Source organism: Hyperolius riggenbachi, chromosome 1 (genome assembly GCF_040937935.1).
Source record: "Hyperolius riggenbachi isolate aHypRig1 chromosome 1, aHypRig1.pri, whole genome shotgun sequence".
Taxonomy (NCBI): domain Eukaryota; kingdom Metazoa; phylum Chordata; class Amphibia; order Anura; family Hyperoliidae; genus Hyperolius; species Hyperolius riggenbachi.
The window spans coordinates 421,119,206-421,138,836 of NC_090646.1; the positions used below are offsets into that span (position 1 = coordinate 421,119,206).

General features: G+C 43.1%; 1 protein-coding gene across 4 annotated transcripts in view; it reads left to right on the forward strand.

The window, feature by feature from the left end:
* PCSK5 (proprotein convertase subtilisin/kexin type 5) overlaps positions 1–19,631 on the forward strand; it is a 639,880-nt gene that overhangs the window by 308,868 nt on the left and 311,381 nt on the right. For all 4 annotated transcript variants that reach the window (XM_068236619.1, XM_068236638.1, XM_068236648.1 and 1 more), the window contains exon 9: positions 7,491–7,591. In XM_068236619.1, coding sequence (XP_068092720.1) covers positions 7,491–7,591 — 101 coding nt within the window. The remainder of the gene's footprint in view (positions 1–7,490; positions 7,592–19,631) is intronic.

Consider the following 19,631-nt stretch of genomic DNA (forward strand, 5'->3'; position numbering starts at 1 on the left):
CCCCTTTAAGGCAAACCAACTTGTGGACATAGTAAATGGGCCAATAACAGAGCAGTGACATTTTTGAGAACCAAGTGATATAAATAACTCATCCCATGTGATATCACTGAGACCCTGGTAGCATCAATGGTGTACAGCCATTGGACTGATTTTGCCCAGAGGAGTAGGTGGTGGCATATGTATATGTTATATAAACAGCTATAAAAGTGAATAGAGAGGCAGCAGTTCAAAGGTTGTAATGATCTTCACCTGTGAGCTCTGGGCATTCTAAACCAAGCAATTGTCAATCTACGAAGTCTAGAAGCTGCTCTACAGACAGCTGTGGAAGACACTGGATGAGTTTTTTTGTGACAAACATATTTTTAGTAGGTATAAATAACAATTATGGTTATGAAGTTCTGAAGAACTAAAATGTTAGTACTTCTGTATTTTGTGCATTATACAATAGCTGCAGCTGTGCTTTCAATTATATACATAATTAAAATTCGTTATGACACATAGGGATAGATGGCATTCCCATTTTGATATATACACAAAAGTGATGAATTTGAGAACAAAGAACTACATCACCCGCTTTGAAATTTGGACTGAGATGTTACATTGTGAGGCACATGAATGTTAATAAATTATTACACAACTTCATGAAAAGAGGCTATGAAAACAAACCTGCCCTCAGATGGCAGCATCTGGTGCTGTGACAGCCTTGCCATGTTTACTAAAAGAAAAAAATACAATTATGTTCCAAATGAACTACGGAAGTGTTGTTACAAAAACAATAATATTGGATTTGCACTAAGCTTTCTGTGGTCTGAATACAGATGTTCTGGCACTGGCTGGAAAGCTAAATGTACCAGAATAAAATGTTTAAAATAAACCATTTAATCCTGAAGAAGCCTATATAGTCACATTTCAGACTTATTTACTGGATCTGAACTAAGGGTATGACACGAAAGGGGAAAATTACTCCCTTGAATTTATGGAGCAGTATTTAATATTGATATGTTACATAACACAAGATGAACTAAACAGGTTATAATCTAAAATTATTTTTAAAGGAAATTGTGATTGTGGGAATTTTATGGGCTGGGGTTATTGAACTCCATTCCAAGGCAGGAGTTAAATCTGAACTCCTTGTTTAGCTGCGAAAATAGCAGTATGAAACAATTTTTATCTTTTGAGAGTAATTAATTAGTTTAATCTCACAGTTGTTTTAGTAACAAGCAGTAGATGCTGACCACAAAATGCTACACATTCATGTGCTCCCTGCTTTGGTGAGGCCCATATGCTGGGAGAACACATTTTTTTCTTAACTCTTTCATCCAGGTCTCTCCCACTAGTACCCTCCAAGGTTTCTCTAGAAGTGCAGTAATGCTATGATCAGAAAGAATCACATGACCAAACACTGTAGCTTAGATTTAGGCCCTGTTTTTACGTGCTAGTATGTGTTAGTGCTAGTACATATACTACTATATTTGTACATGAAAATGTTTGCGTCAGTTTAGGCCGCACAATCTAATTTATTGCATGAACATGTGTATCTTCTGGGTGGTAGTGCTTGTTCTGTTCCAGGTGGACACTGACAGTGGCTGGAGGTGGGCAAATTACAAATGGACATTACAAATGTCACAAAATCAATGTAGAAGTAGCAGATCATCTTTCCCCCACCCTTCATTGTGGTGTGTTCTGCATTAGTGCAAAACTTCTGTACATATTGCAGTCTCAAGCTATTCCCTCACATTACCAGAGGATGCAACAACACATGAAGTGGGAGCCAAAGGGAAGTAGTATTATTTAGTATTTATATAGCACTGACATCTTCTGCAGTGCTGTACAGAATATATAGGGCCTTATTCACAAAGCGGTGCTGTTAGCACGCTTGTGAAAAGCCCCTCTTCACGCCTAAAGTCAGTTTGGGCGTGATAAATAGCACTCACGCTGTTATGATCACGTCTGCAGCATGTACTGCTGGCTGCAGTTTTACTGAAGACAAGCAGTTTTTGATGTCATTACATGCATTTGCTTGCATAATTTGGTTTGCACTCAAACTAGTTGCTGATTCCATCTGCAGTGGCTCTGCAGTTTTGGCCAGCTCAGGATTGAATAATTACCATTCACCTGTGTGGGAATCTGCATGTCTGCTCCCATTGGATGACCTCAGTATAAAGATCTGTTTCCTGCAGGGCTCCTCGGGTTACCATAGTTTCAGATCAGTCTGTTACTCTGCCTGGGCCCCCTTCGCTCCTAGATCTTGTGTGGACTGCACTGACTCCTGCAAAGGGGTCAGTGCGTCCTTCTAAGTCCTGTTCTGTTTATCAGTAATTGTTACTTTGCTAGTCTTGCATCATATATCGGTTCATCGCCAATATATACACATACTAGCGTATTTGTTATTTTTCTTGTATTCGTGTTACGTTAATACATCAGTGTCACTGATATATACGTACTCAAACTGTTTATATCCTGTGTTCAGTCAGTCAGTTTCCAGCACATTTTGGTAGGTTGCGCGTATCGTGATCACTCGTGCTTAGCTAGTTTAGTCTTGTTCCTTGTCCTGCTCCACTTCTTAGTTCGTGTTTCTTGCTTATGTCATATATTGGTTTATCGCTGATATATACATATGTCAGTCAGTCGTTTGTAGTTTCATTGATAGCTGTAATCGTAGTACGCTAGGGAATCATACCTATTGTATATTTGTGGGTATTACGTCTGCCTTCTTTGACTCTAATTCACGACTATTCTGTTCTGTCCTTGTGAGGCACGCCACCGCTGCAATCACATTGGCTGCCTCATTCCAGTCTGTCCTGTTATGGATGCTTGCTGCCACTTAAGCAGTGATTAGTCCAACAAGCGTTCACTCCGTTACCTGTCCTGATCTTCTGAGTTCTGGTTTATGTACTCAGCGCTACCTTGCGCTGAGCCACTATAGTGAAAGGATTGTTTGTGGCTGTTCGGATCTACGCCTGCTCTGTGCACCACATCTCCTGTTGGAGTCAGTCCTCTCCTTCACTAAACTGGGGATATCCTGGTTCCTTGTGCTAGCGTGTGTACCGCCTTCACGTCAGGATATACACCACGTGCTGACTGTGGAGAATATACCACCAAGCCTAACACGCGCGCAAAGTCCCGCACGCAAAACTTTGCACGCGCACATCACGGTGCACGCAAAATGTTGCATTGCGGTGCGATAAGGTTTGCACAGTGGGAGACATGGCAGCGCTTTCAAACAACCTCATACCTGAATGATTTAACTGCAATGGTGAGCAGAGCTCCAGAAACTGGACTAAATTACACACCCAGCATACACTACAGGCAAAGAGAGGGAGGGGGAATTAGTGATTAAGCTGCATCAGTGGGCAGAGCTCCAGAAACTGGACTATATTGCACACCCTGCATCACTATAGACCAAGGGGGGGTGTTAGCTTCAGTGATAATTAGTGCACAAATTATGACCTAATAGACTTCCCCACGGCGGTGACGTACCCCCTTGGGGAAGACCTACCTCTAACCTAGCAATAAAAACATAATTCCTTGTGCTGCTATTCATAAATGGTATACACATTTCATAAGACAAACAAAACAGACAAATGATAAGCGCTCAAGGATGCACCTGAATTGTGAGCCATCAGCGGCAATGCAGAGCCCCCTAGGGCTGAATACATGCCTCTAATGCAAAACAGATGCAAAATTATGTGCTAACTCTAATCTAAAAATTTGAGAGTGAATTTAAAACAGTGAAGGCAGCTAGCCACTAGTATACTTACATTCAAGTTTGCACAGTGGGAGACATGGCAGCGCTTTCAAACAACCTCATACCTGAATGATTTAACTGCAATGGTGAGCAGAGCTCCAGAAACTGGACTAAATTACACACCCAGCATACACTACAGGCAAAGAGAGCGCTTATCATTTGTCTGTTTTGTTTGTCTTATGAAATGTGTATACCATTTATGAATAGCAGCACAAGGAATTATGTTTTTATTGCTAGGTTAGAGGTAGGTCTTCCCCAAGGGGGTACGTCACCGCCGTGGGGAAGTCTATTAGGTCATAATTTGTGCACTAATTATCACTGAAGCTAACACCCCCCCTTGGTCTATAGTGATGCAGGGTGTGCAATATAGTCCAGTTTCTGGAGCTCTGCCCACTGATGCAGCTTAATCACTAATTCCCCCTCCCTCTCTTTGCCTGTAGTGTATGCTGGGTGTGTAATTTAGTCCAGTTTCTGGAGCTCTGCTCACCATTGCAGTTAAATCATTCAGGTATGAGGTTGTTTGAAAGCGCTGCCATGTCTCCCACTGTGCAAACTTGAATGTAAGTATACTAGTGGCTAGCTGCCTTCACTGTTTTAAATTCACTCTCAAATTTTTAGATTAGAGTTAGCACATAATTTTGCATCTGTTTTGCATTAGAGGCATGTATTCAGCCCTAGGGGGCTCTGCATTGCCGCTGATGGCTCACAATTCAGGTGCATCCTTGAGCGCTTATCATTTGTCTGTTTTGTTGGTGCGATAAGGTTGCATTGGGTGCAACCTTAACGTCACATGGTGCATGCAGGACTTTGTGCACGATCTGATTTACAAAAAGGGTGCTAACCTAGTTAGCACCCTAGTTATCATGCCCAAAGTCTTTAGGCGTGCTAACTGGGTTAGCACCGCTTTGTGAATCAAGCCCAATGGGCTTGATTCACAAAGCAGTGCTAACTGTTAGCACGCCTGTGAAAACCCCCTTAGCAAGTCTACACGAGCTTTTCGCGCGCAAAACTTTACACGCGCAAAACTTTATGCGTGTAAAACTTTACGTGTGCACTGCACAGAGCTCCGCGCAAAGTGCCCATTAAACCCTATGGGACTTAGCGCGCGCATAGGACTTTGAGATCTGATTTAGAGAACCGGTGCTAACCTACTTAGCACCCTGGTTAGCGTGCCTAAAGACTTTGGACGTGCTAAGTAGGTTAGCACCGCATAGTGAATCAAGCCCCTTGTCTTGTCCCTAACTGTCCCTCAGAGGAGCTCACCGTCTAATCCTTACCATAGTCATATGTCTATGTATGTATTGTGTAGTGTATGTATCGTAGTCTAAGGCCAATTTAGGAGGAACCCAGTTAACTTATCTATATGTTTATGGGATGTGGGAGGAAACCGGAGTGCCCGGAGGAAACTTACTTAGAGACGTGGTTAACAGACAAACTCCACGCAGATAGTGCCTTGACTGGGATTTGAACTGAGGACCCATCGCTGCAAGGCAAGAGTACTATCTGCTATCTGCTCTTTGCTGCCCGTATTAGGGGAGGGGCAATGAACACAAGGCAGTAAGGATGATTGGATACAGATTTACTGTCAGTGAGTGGATATTCCACTTAAGGGGCCCATACACCTAACGATTTTCCCGCTGATATACAGCAGTTTTGATCACTGTGATCAAATCTGCTGTGAAATCGTTGCGCAAACGCTGACTGAACAAACGATTTCCGTCCGAAATCGATCGTCCCCATCGCGGAAGATTTCACTTGATCGCTGGCGGGTCGGGAGTGTGTCGATAGCGGCGTTTGAATGTCCGACGACCGACGCTAGCGGCAATACATTACCTGCTCCGCCGGCGCGTGTCCCCGCTGCTCCTTCTACGCTGGGTTCTGGCAGGCTTCACTTTTTCCTGTCGCAACAGGAAGTTTAAACAGTAGAGCACCCTCTGTTTAAACTTCCCCGGACGTGAAGCTGGATCCCTGGAGCCGAGCGCAGAGAAGAAGGCAGCGGAGACCGGGGGGCTCACGCCGGCCGGATCAGGTAATGTATGCAGGGGGGGGGGGGCAGCGGCAGCTTCACAGATGGTGAATCGATTTCATGCTGAAATCGATTCACAATCTGTTTGCAGTAAAGGCAGTCATACGATCCCATCTCTGATCAGATTCAATCAGAGAGGGATCTATCTGTTGGTCGATCTGATGGAAAATCGACCAGTGTATGGCCACCTTTAGAAGGTCAGCACCACCATGAAAGTATAAAAAGCTTGTTTAATTTAAAAAACATATTAAAAAGCATTCCAGCTGTTTTGGGCAGCAGCTCTTTAACATGCGGTGTGACCAGTATATAGTAGTATATAGGAAATAGTAGCTGCATGGCCAGATAGAGTGCTTTTGATTGAAACAGCGGGGCTGGGGCATATACAGTCAATGTCAGGCTTTTTAACATGTTTTTTCAATAAAAGAGGTTTTCATACTTTGATGGTGGTGCTGACCTTACAACGGATTTTCTACTTTATCCCCACTGGCAGTCGTGGGGGATTAGGTCATATCCCTGCCTATATATTCTCCCAGTTTAAGGCTGCTGTCCTGAGCCCATTTGGCCTAGTTCACAGTTGTGTTGCAGAATAATTCAGCATGCCAACTCCCTGTCTATACAATTCTATTGGCTTGTTCACAGTACTGCATTGTAACTGATCGCATTATTCTAACTGGCTACATGCAGGCTTTGTATTAAAGTCTATATCCAGTCTCCATTGAAGTTCACATTCATTATAATGCATGCATTATACAACTGACCACTGTAAACCTAGCCTTGGGATTTTGAATATTTGAATTAAACATTCATTTTTAGTGCAAGTGATGTTTATTATTATTATTCATGTAAAAAGGGCTAACGTTTTCAGTGGTGTTTTCCAAATAAGTATTTCACAAATAAATGACGTGGACAGAGAATGGAAGTATAGATCAAAACACAGTTGAATAACATATTTTGTGCCAAGTGCACATAAAGGGGTCAGTCAGCAAATAAAACAATACCAAGATACAACAGGAAAGATGACTGTGAGAAAACTAAAGAACATGGATAGGGAAGAGTAGAAAATAAAAACAGTTACGGTTACATTGCAGCTATTACAGTGAGTCTCAGACGAGGACCATTGAGAGAGATAACTGATAGCTTTAAAATAAATATTAAAGGTCTTCCAAAAAGCTCCAGGGAGACAGCTTACCACACCATTGCATTGTATATTGAAATATTTATAGAATGAATATGGGAATTGTTTCACCTGCCAAAAAATTGTACTACTTTTAATTCTTGAGACTCACACATGACTTCACTACACTGGTGGTATGACTCCTTCCTATTTCAACTTCAGCTTTCTATTTCATCTAATAGAAAATATGCAACCATAATTAAACTGCATTCTCACATTCCAATAAACATAGAGGTGACTGCATAATTTAAAAGTTGAAATGGGATGAAATGTCACCTGAGTGACAGTACAGAACAGGGGGGGGGGGGGGGGGAGGGAGCTTGGGAGAAAATCAAAAGTGCCAACATATATACAAGTATTTTAGCAAGTAAAGAATTAAGCAAGTAAGGTAATATGTACAGTATCTGTTTGTGTGGTTTGCCATTTAAAGGCCACACCTTGAACTACTAAGTTCCATCTCCTGCAGCACTAAACGCAGGAGCCACATATGACACTTGTAACGCCTAATTAAAAGCAAATAAAAAGTAAATATTATGTTTCAGATAACCACAGATCTACGGCAGCGCTGTACAGACAGTCACACTGGAACATCAGCATCAGCTCCTATGGCGGCTGGAATTGTAGCCCTTGCATTAGAAGCCAAGTAAGTGCTGCATATCCTTATGTCCTAATTTATATTACTTTGCTCAGTGAAAATGATAATGTAAAAGTTAATTATTCTTATTATTGTGTGTTTAGATAGCACCAACATTTTCTGCAGTACTTTATAGAGTACACCGTCATGTTACTTACTATCCCTCAAAAGGATCATGTGAAAGTTCATGTGTCCCAATGTGCGAAAGGTATTCTGTCCTCCACTTTGCTTCCATACACTGCTTTATGCACCCATAAACCTGATTGTGTTCAGTTTTGATCACCTTTTGGTTTAATTGGCTATACTGTATTTGGTTTAATAAGCTATACCTTTTTAAAATAGCCTCTGTTTAGGTCACACATCCAGAATCCATTGCCATGAGAGAAATTTGAATCATGTGCAGACATTTTAGGTCTCTCTGAAATGCTATTGCTGTTGTCACCATGATTCCAAGTTCCAGCCAACAGCTGATAACAACAAAAATAATATTTATAAGAAAAGTGAACAATACACTTTTTAGCATTTTCTGACCAAAAGAGCTCAATAAACAGGCTGTAGATTGTTCCTTGCACTCACAATTAATTCTACATGTGTTAACTGAACAATTAATTAGATAGACCTGTAGCACAGGACTGACCTTCTCTTTCTGGCCTGTGGGAAGAGGAGAAACATAAACTACGGTGAGATATCTCAGCACTGGTGTCATCAGTTTTATGTATAAAAGAGAAGTGCAAAGAAAAGTGCAGCAGTTGCCCACAGGATTCGATAACATTTCAGAAGATAATTAAAAAACGACCTTTGATTATTTGGGGAGATTTCTTATGTTTTAGTTGCAGCAGCCTTGACAAACCATCTTCTCTGCTTGTGAGACAGTGAGTTTTATTTACCAAATATGTAATGAAGAGCAGCATCATTACTCCCTTCATGTAGTCTTATCTAGTCTGGTCAGGAGATTTTATAAAGAAAAGGGGCATTCTCCTCTGGATGTGGATCATGGTAGGTCATCATAGCCAGATGAGGATCCAGCTATTGACTCAATTATCAATACCCTTCCATCTCTTGTGACAGCTCTATGACCTCAGTATTGGTGCATAGGCCAAGTGAGCACAAAAGTGTGGGGAGGATGTGTGGCTGGTATAGTGGGTACAGTGGTGTGAATAAGCACAGGAGGGACTGGTTTCCAAATCAGAAAGTCTAGCCAAAGATGTGCTAGGACTCAAAATAACCTTCTTGTCTAGGAGGCAAATCCATATAGTATACCACAGTGCCACCACTTTAACCACTTCAGTCTACAGTGTCGTTTCACCTTATGCATCCGAGCAAAGTTCACCTCCCATTCATTCGCCAATAACTTTATCACTACTTATCACAATTAATTGATCTATATCTTGTTTTTTTCCACCACCGATTAGGCTTTCTTTGGGTGGTACATTTTGCTAAGAATTATTTTTCTCTAAATGCATTTTGACGGTAATATAAAGAAGAAAATTGAAAATGTCATTATTTCTCAGTTTTCAGCAATTATAGCCTTAAAATACTACATGCTACCATAATTAAAACCCATGTATTTTATTTGCCCATTTGTCCCGCTTATTACACCATTTAAATTATGTCCCTATCACAATGGATTGCGCCAATATTTTATTTGGAAATAAAGGTGCATTTTTTTCAATATGCGTCCATCACTATTTACAAGCTTATAATTTAAAGAAGTATAGTAATACACTCGCTTGACTTGCATATTAAAAAAATTCAGACCCTTGGGTAACTATTTATGTTGGTTTTTTTTTTGTTTTTTTTTAATTAAAACTTTTATTTGGGGTTTTTCAGAGTGGGGATTTAAACAGGGGATTTTAAATTAAATTTATTGTGTATATTTAAAAAAAAAATATTTAGATGTAGTTTTACTATTTGGCCACAGTAAGTTTTTGATTCTCTGTCCTGCAAGCGAGAGCTCGCGCTTGCAGGAACAGAAGGGGTGAAGTGGGACACAGAAAAATTGCGTTTTTCTTAGGGGAACACAGATCAATGAATGGGATCTGTATTCCCGTTCATAGATCTCAGGGCAGCCAAAGGCGGCGGGAGCGTGCACGGCCCCGCAGCAGCTGTGCAGTCTATCTGGACGGATATATCCGTCCAGAAAGACCGAAGTGGTTAATGTCTACAGGAACTCTATATATATTAAAGTTTACTGCAGAAAAATGTCATTTAAGGCCCCGTTCACATCACAAACGCGGACGGACACGCACGCGAAACGCAACGCGTACAAACGCATTCCATCCGCGTTTGTGTGCGTTGCGTGGCTGATCCCATCACTGAAAAGTGAATGGGACAGCCACGCGTTTTTACAAAAAAATGCGTGCAGCATGCGTTCCCAGACCGCACAGGTCCGGAACGCATGCAGTGTGAACATCAGAAATTGCACTCTATGCAATGTCTGATGTTGTGCGTGTCGGCCACCTGCACGCGTTTCCAAAACGCGGCTGGAAACGAGTGCAGTGTGAACGGGGCCTTAGCCACTATTCTCTATAATGTACCTAGTAAATGTATTGGTATTAACCAGTAAAGTCAGTAGTATTGCCAATGTAGATGGTATGGATGCTTGGAATTACCAGACCAAATTTGGAGTTCCATTGGATTCCGAATTTGGCAGTTCTGACAATCTTAAACAACAATGTGAAAAAATATTGTAAAGCAATCTATAGTTTAACGAAATTGCCTTTGTATTGTGTTTTTTTATTTGGCTTATATAATGAAATGTTCATTTACATTTGATTTAATTATTGGAATTAGCTGAGCATATCTATATTTAAAGACTAATTACCCATATATCTTTAAATATAAGTCAACGTTGTGTATAAGTCGACTCCAATATTTTACCCTCTTAACCAGTTCCCTACCCTGGGGTTTTCCCCCTAAAAAACCCAAGCAATTTTCTACATTTCACAGGTCTCCTATTCATTAGCCAATAACTTTAGCAGTACTTATCACAAATAAATGATCTATACCTTGTTTTTTTTGCCACCAATTAGGCTTTCTCTGGGTGGTACTTTTTGCTAAGTATTATTTTACTTTGAAAGTATTTTAAAGGAAATAAGGAGAAAATTTTTTTAAAAAGTCATTATTTCTCAGTTTTCAGGCATTACCGTTTAAAAATAAAAAGTATTACTGCAGATCAAGCCCACATATTTTATTAGTCCATATGTCCTGTTTATTTCAACATTTAAATTATCTTCCTAGTACAATGTATGGCGACAATATAATATTAGTCAATAAAGGTGTATTTTTCCCATTTTTTTGCTTTGTACTTTACAAGCAATTACAAGCCGTGTTCGCCAAAATAAACGTAATATACCCTCACGGCATACATATCTAAACTGCTACGTCAAATTATTAGCTCCCACCCCCGTAGTTAGCAAGATGTGCCCCTTTATTACCCTCCGCCCCCCATAGATAGCCAGGTGTGCCCCCTTATTACCCCCATCCCCCATAGATAACAATAACAATAACAATAATATTTATATAGCGCTTTTCTCCCTGGGGACTCAAAGCGCTGTGACCCTGCATTATGCAGTCTCAAAGGCTCGGGAAAAGAGGTGAGTTTTTAGCCTTTTTTTAAAGCTGTCCAGAGAAGGAGCCTCTCGTACTGATTGTGGAAGTGAGTTCCATAGAGTAGGGACTGCTTAGGAAAAGGCCAGAGCACCAAATGTTAAGTGTATCCTGGGAATAACCAGCTTCATCTTGTTGGCAGAGCGGAGGGTGCGTGAAGGGGCATAAAGTTCCAATAGATCCGCTATGTATTTGGGTCCCATGTGGTGTAGAGCCTTGAATGTCAGCAGGCAGATCTTAAAATTGATTCTCCATTTTACTGGCAACCAGTGAAGAGTTTGCAGTACTGGGGTGATGTGTGAGCTGCGGGGGGCATTGGCTAGGAGTCTGGCTGCAGCATTCTGTACTAGCTGTAAGGGGCGCAGAGCCTTATCTGTAGATCCGATGAACAGGGCGTTGCAGTAGTCTAGGCGGGAGGATACAAATGCGTGAACCAGGGCAGGTAGGTCTTCAGCTGGGATAAGGTGTTTGATTTTCGCTATATTTCTTAGATGGAAGAAAGAAGACTTGACGACAGCTGATACCTGCTGTCTGAGTTTTAGATTTCCATCCAGGATCACCCCAAGGTTTCGCACAGAGTCTTTATACTGTACAGTATCTCCCCCAATTGCTAGTTTGAGGTGGTGAGCGTTTTGAACTTTATCCATCATGTGTGGACCACCTACCACCAACACCTCTGTTTTGTCAGAGTTCAGCCTCAGCCAGCTGGTGTTCATCCAATTTTGTAAATCCACTAGACATGCATTTATGGATGCTGATGGGTCTTGGGTGCCAGGCTTGAAGGACAGATACAGTTGTGCGTCATCTGCATAACAATGGTATCCTAGGCCATAGTTCTGGATTATTTTGCCCAGTGGGAGCATGTAGGCTGCAAAGAGTAATGGTGATAGTACAGAACCCTGTGGAACTCCATAGGCAAGTGCCACTGGATTAGAGTAGTGTGTGCCCAGACATACTTGCTGGGTCCTGCCAGATAGGAAGGTCTGAAACCATCTAAGAACAGTACCCCTTAGGCCACAGTAATTCTTCAGTCGCTGGATAAGAATTTCATGATCCACAGTATCAAATGCTGCTGACAAGTCAAGAAGAATCAGAATTGAGCAATCACCCTTGTCCCTTGCAGTAAGTAGATCATTCATTACTCGGACTAATGCTGTTTCAGTGCTGTGCCTTTTCCTGAATCCTGACTGAAAAGTATCAAAGATGTTGTTATCTGTAAGCCTGGCTTCTAGCTGGTTGGCGACTGCTTTCTCGATAACTTTTGATAGGAATGGTAAGTTCGCCACAGGTCTGTAGTTGGTTACAGAATCAGGATCTAGTGATGGTTTCTTCAGGAGGGGTTTTATGATTGCTTTCTTTAGTTCTTCTGGGAAAAGACCACTTTGCAAGGAGCACTGAGTGATTTTGTGAAGTGCTGGCCTGATCAGCTCTGGGCACTGCATTAAGGATCCAGTTGGGCCAGGATCTAGGTCGCAGGTAGTGGGGCGGAGACTTTGAATGAGAATTCCAAAATCTTCTACACTCAGATTGTCAAAGACTTGCCATGGTGGTAGATAGCCAGGTGTGCCCCTTTACCTTCCCCCCCCCCCATTATAGATAGCCAGATGTGCCCCTTATTAGCCCCTCCCCATAAAAATCCCAGATGTAACCCTTTATTAGCCAGACTCGCCCCTTTGTCCCCCTACCACCATTGATAGTCAGGTTTGCCCTTTTGTTTTTCCCATCCAATAGGTATTCAGATGTACCCTCTATTCCACCTCCCCTCCCCATGGATAGCATGGTGTCCCCCTTTATCCCCCCAGTATAGCCAGATGTGCCCCTTATCAGCTCCTCCCCAGTATAAAAGATATATGTGCCCCCTTGACCCCCCATAGATCGCCAGGTGTGCCGCTTTATTCCCCCCCCCCTCGATAATCAGATGTGTCCCTTTGTCAGTGCCCCCCCATATATAGCCAGGTGAGCCCCTTTGCCCCCATAGATATCAGTGTGTGCCCCTTTGCCCCCCTCCCCATAGATGGCCAGGTGTGCAATTATCATGCCCCCTCTCCCCCTTAAATAGCCCCCAGATAGCCATTATGCCCCCCTCCCCACACCTCCATGCTGCGATCGGGCAAGCAGCATGGAGGATTAGCATGTAAACAACATACCTCACCTCGTTCCAGCGCGATCAGCCTCCCCTCCGTGCATCACCGCTGCCTGTGTCATTATGCCGAACGGATCAGGTCCCGGCTTGATGACGTCATCAAGCCGGGACCCGATCCGTTCGGCATAATGACACAGGCAGCGGTGATGCACGGAGGGGAGGCTGATCGCACTGGAACGAGGTGAGGTATGTTGTTTACATGCTAATCCTCCATGCTGCCCGATCGCAGCATGGGGGAAGGAGGGGGAGGGGGAATACTAAATTACAAGGGATCGGGCTGCGGGTTGGAGGATCGAACCTCCGGGAGGGCATCCCTAATTAGTGTAGTTAGAGGGAGGGGGGTTAATGAGCCCAGACGAGTGCTAGCACGCGCACTGTGCTCATTAAAGGGAACTGACTTATATTCACGTCATGTGGCTTTCAAGAGCCACTTACAATGACGTGAATATACTGTAGGTAGGATACGAACTGGTTAAGCAGGATTTTTTATTCACTCAAGTATAAGTCTACCCAGCAAAGTTAGTTAATAACTTGGGGACCAGGAGGAATTAATAGCTGCACTTGGAGACCAGGAGGGGTTAATGACTGCATTTCATAAAGTATTGCAGCCATTAACCCCTCTTGGCCCTTAAAGAGGAACTGTCGCGAAAATCTTAAAATTTAAAACACATACAAATAATAAGTGTATCTCTCCCAGAGTAAAATGAGCCATAAATTAGTTTTCTCCTATGTTGCTGTCACTTACAGTAGGTAAATCTGACATTACCGACAGGTTTTGGGCAGGTTCATCTCTTCATGGGTGATTCTCAGCATGGCCTTTATTATTTATAAAGACATTCCCTGAAAATGATTAATGCAAAGATGCTGGCCAGCCTCCCTGCTCGCTGCACACTATTTTGGCAGTTAGACGGAGCATCTGCCATTCACTAAGTCTTTTTAAAAATAATGAAAACTCTGAAAACCCCCTTATAAAAAGATGAGCTAGTCCAAAATCTGTTTTATAATGTCAGATTTCTACTACTTACTGTAAGTGACAGCAACATAGGAGAAAAGTAATTTATGGCTCATTTTACTCCAGGAGAAATGTACTTCTTGTTAGGCATTCACCTGGAGGGTTCCGCAATGCGACCGCTCCTGACGAGAGTTGAGTCGGTACCTCCACTTCCGCATCTCAACGCCCATCCTCCGCTGGTGATGCGTACACTGGGGATCACTCTGCGCATACTGGTGGGCGGCTGTCTCGCTCCTCTCGGCCACCGTATGGTCTGAGGCGGCGACAGAGGTAGTGTCAGCTGACAGTTTAGTCAGCTGAGAGGGGTTATTTAATAAATATAAAATATGAATACTGTCCCTGGCCGGAATTGAACCCTGGTCTCTCACGCCAGAGGCGATGCCTTTAACCAGTATGCTATAGCTAATATACAGCCAGGAGGTTTTGTTAGTCAGCTTGGTAGTTAACCAACTAACATGTATTGCTACCTGTGTCAGCTGATCTCTTCAGCTGACACTTCAACAGGATTATTGCCTGCGTGTGATTGGCTGCTGTGTGCATGTGGTCGACCACTGATTGGTTGCATGAAGTATTTAAACCTGCTGAGTGCTTCCTGTGATTGACCGTGATAGCTTTGGCTGTGTGCTTTTGCTGGGTGTGATATACTGCTTATTGATTACCTGTGAACCGACCTCTGCCTGGAATCTGACTACGCTTTGCCTGCCGCCTGAACCGACCTTCTGCCTGATCCCTGACTATTCTCTGATCTCTGCCTGGACCGACCTAGGATTACCTGACCTTGATTTCGCCTGCTCCTTGTGTACCTCGATACTTCTGATTGTACGTGTATGACCTCGGATTGTTACTGGGCTCTGCTTATCTCCTGTTAGGTTCTGGTGAGTTACATAGTTCACTCTACGTTCAGCTCCTATACCTTGCACCTACAAGGCCTGGGTGTAACCGAAATCGGGCAGGTGTTGTTTCCTCACCTCCCGTTCAAGCGGGGACGCGCCACATAGGGTGAAGAAGGTGGGGATAGATTGGGGCATAGGAGCTGAGCTGTGAACTGATAACTTGCCAAGCCTGACATAACATTATCACGGGCCCACATACCCCAATATTTTACCAAGATGGATGGTAACGGGGAACACTCCCAGATGGAGTTCCTATGTGAACTTGTCTCTCAACTTCGGATTTCAGTCGAGGACGTTCAAAGGAGCTATTCACAAATCCAGGAGCAGTTACACAATCCAGCAGCTCCTTCGACTCCTGCTCCGCCTGCAGCTCCAGTATCTATTCCTATCGAAAACTCAGTTCCTGCTCCTGTTCCAGTGGATTAAGCTGTGTCACTTGCTCCTGAGCTTAAACTTCCTTTGCCAGAAAGATTTGCGGGAGATAGAACCAAGTTTAGACTGTTTTGCAGTGCTTGTTATTTGCATTTTTCACTTCTACCCAGAACAGACATAACACTTCTTATTTGTAAGTGTTTTACATTTTAAGATTTTTGCGACAGTTCCTCTTTAAGTGCAGCCAATAACTCCTCTAGGTCCCCAAGTGCAGCAATTATCCACTCCCCCTTCTTACTAAGCACTACAGCCATCTCTTTTCCCCTGCCCCTTCCTTGTTGTTGTGGCCAGGAAATCAGACCTGTGTTTTCTTGGCATCTTCTCTTATCAAGAAAGTGTCACTTCCCACTGGTTAAATTGGTGAAATTGGGAATGTCAGTGTCTTACAGGCAATGGGTGCCTCTTAAACCTGTTCATGCAAAGGTTGAGAGAGAAGTGCACCCACAACCCACTTTGCTCTGAGTCAGAAATTTAAGTCAAACTCAAGTACAAGTCGGCCCCCATACTTTTATACAGTGAGTCAGACTTACATTTCTAGACTTATATTTGAGTATATACTGTATTATTTGAGCTTCCCCTTCTAATTCCTCATGGCTTGTCTCTTCTTACTGTATTTTAAGAAATCTGTTATCAATGTTCTTTCATAGCATAGTTACTTTATTTTTGCAGCTTCACTGGTATGCTTAGACTTCGAGGATGTACTCCCATAAGCCTATTTTACTGTCATTCTCTGCCTGAAATAATACACCAACTAAGTGGAGAAATAGTACAAAAGGTATAATGCAAAACAGTATGCAGGTGTCAAGATATTCACTTAGGCTCTATTAGTTCATTGATCAGGAAACAGACGCTTTCGCCAAAGCTGTCAGTGCTTATAAGATGGAGACATACAGGTCTATTTATAAAGGGTTTATCATAATATAAGCCAGGAAAAATGCTGCTATTATTCAAGTGGCAATCAACTGAAAAGACCATCTGTGTTCAGTGGGATTGCCATTTCTATATATTTGCTACTTTTATATTATTTAAATTTTTCCAATGGCTGTACCTAGGCTAACAGCCCCCAGGCAAGTTTTTATGCTGTAAGGCTGTTTGTTCTGCAGTTATTTACATGCCATCAGTATTTCTGCTATTATTTCTGATGCTTACTGTGTTGGATTAAGCGGCTATAGCGGCACATGTCCTTGGACTTCTGAAACAGATAATCACAACAGCACTGTCAATGGAACTCTGTTATTGGCTGTCAGCCCATAACCATGTAACAAGTTGAGCATAGGAGAAGGTTATGTGAATCAGTTGTTAGTCACTGCTTATACTGCTCAGGCTCCTCAAACACAGTGTGGCTCACAGTCACCCAGCTGTATAAACTGTCCAGCTTATCACCCTCCATAATAGAGTCCTCAGTTTGTTGTTTTAGTTATTAGCAGACTTTTCCAGTACAAATAGCGATCATTGGTAGTTTCCCTACGAGTATTCCCAGTGGGTCATCTCAACCATACTAGCTCCCAGTGACCTGTATGTATATACTGACATAAATGGAGGGCTCTCCACCTTTTCCACTTGTAGCAGCAATAATTGCAACCAAACTATTCTGATAATAGGTTGTCTGCCTTTTACAGCGCTCTTGAGGAATCTAAGTCCACTCTGTTTTGCAGGACTGCTTTAGTACAGAAACACTGACTGGTTAATTGTTGTGCATGAATTACTCGTTTCCTGTCCGGCCACAGTTCACTACATTCAGCTTGAGATACTTGACTAGGCCTCTTCAAACTTTCTATTTTCTTTAACCTTTGCGATTTGGAATTAGACTTGCTTTTGAGTACTGGATCATTGTTTTCCTGTATAGCTCTATTATGCTTCAGCTTCAGCACATTAACATAACATTTTCTGTAAGGGAAACTTTTAATGAATGCACACTTTGTTGTGACATTACCTGGATCATTCAGTAACAAACATGCTTGCAACACTGTGATTTTCTGTTACTTTTTTTCTCCACATCTGATTTATGTTGTCTTTTTTCATGCTGCATTTCACATAGAGGGAATTCTCAAGTGTGTAAAAAAGGAGACTGCAGTATCTGGAATATCATCTTCTGATTTGATATGGGTGCCAGACAGGACATTTTAGGTTTTGGAAATAAGTGGAGGAGCAGGTCATGTAAATAAGGGGTTAGCCCACACTCATGATCTGCAGCGTTGCCAACTACAAACTTCTTTAAAAACTACTTGCAGCTGCTTCACATGGCCCATGTAACATTGCCCTGTGATTTCAGTTTCATGCTGTTTTATGCAATCTAGAAACAGTACATTCTTAAGGTGGGCACACACGGGGTACCGCTGTAGCCTGTCGCTTGCACACCGGGGTCGCGTGCGCGACAGCTCGTCGCCAGGTGTCTCTGTGCAGCAGCCGTACACACGGCGCACAGAGGGACAGAGATGCCGTGGAAGCTGTCGCCGAAGGTTCCTCCCCCCCACCGGAAGCTCCGTCCTTGGTGAGTGGGTTGCTGTCGCTAGTCCGCATACACACGCAGTACGCGTGGCGGACTAGCGACAGTTGCAGCGAAGTTGCGGCGACAGCTGTTGCCGGCGATTGGCCACGCCAATCACCTGGCGATAGCTCTGACTAGCGACGGTTCGTGGCGCGCGCGTTATACACACGGGGGACCTGTCGCCGCAACACTGCGCGTGCCACGTGGTTGCCGCAACAGTTGTAACCTGTGTGTATGAGCCTTTATAAGGTACCTGTACACCTATCGATGGGTACCCAATTTTGACAAATTATAGATCCTTTTCAAAACAGAATCTGATCAGAGAAGGATCTATTCCTGCCACACAGTAATTATAGATTATTAATAGATTTTAGCATGAAATCTATAAAAATATATGTAACCGCCATAGATAGACAGACACAGAACATTTATATCGCGCTTTTTGTCCGGGTGGACTCAAAGCACCAGAGCTGCAGCCCCTAGGATGAGCTCTATAGGCAGTAGCAGTGTTAGGGAGTCTTGTCCAAGGTCTCCTACTTAATAGGTGCTGTCTTACTGAACAGGAAGAGCCGAGATTCGATCCCTGGTCTCCTGTGTCAGAGGCAGAGCCCTTAACCATTACACTCGGAGCAGTGCTTTTCAGTGCAGGAAGATTTGGGCACAGCCGGCGCCACCATAGACCATAATAGGAATTATGGCTAGAGCGGCGCTCAGTGAGTAACTTCTGCGCCGACAGAAGACAGAGCTGAAGTTACTTTTAAAACACTATAATACGGCCTCCAGCTATAGCTGGAAGCCAAATTATATCATTCCCCACCATCCACGTGGACCTTGAGGTGGAATAGTAATTAATGTTGTCTGGAACTTGTGCAGCAGCAGGATAAGCCATACCGGCTGTATCCTGCACCCAAATCTGCCGGTGCCAATTTCAAATGTATGCATTACACTATCCAGTATAGATGGTACTGTCTCCCCAGGGGCCCCAGAGCCAAGTTATCCCCCCCCCCCTCCTCGCCATGCCTCCCTCCAAGCTAAGCCCCTGCAGCGTACTCCCCACCCCCCTGTCCAGCTGGCAGACTCCCTCCAGTCTGTGTCCTTCCATCTCTGCATGTGTGCATTCTCTATGACCCTGCATGCTGGCATCAACAATAATTAACACAGAAAGACACAGACGTGAGGGAGTACCCCGGGGTTTACAAAATATATAACTGCACCACCTGGACCTGATGTGCGCGCATGGGTGCTCTCCTCTAGTTGTTGCATTTGCTTTACTGCTGTAGTGGTAATGGTCACCTTTATATGTGCGTTGAATAACAAACCAGTCTTTTGCCTCTTCTTACACCTCATACAGTGTACTTTGCAATGATTATACATACAATGTTGGAGGGTCCAGTGCATGAAATACACTGGGGCCCACGGCTCTGTAGCTACACCCATGTTTTTTTGTTTTTTTTTAGATAGAACATATTTTT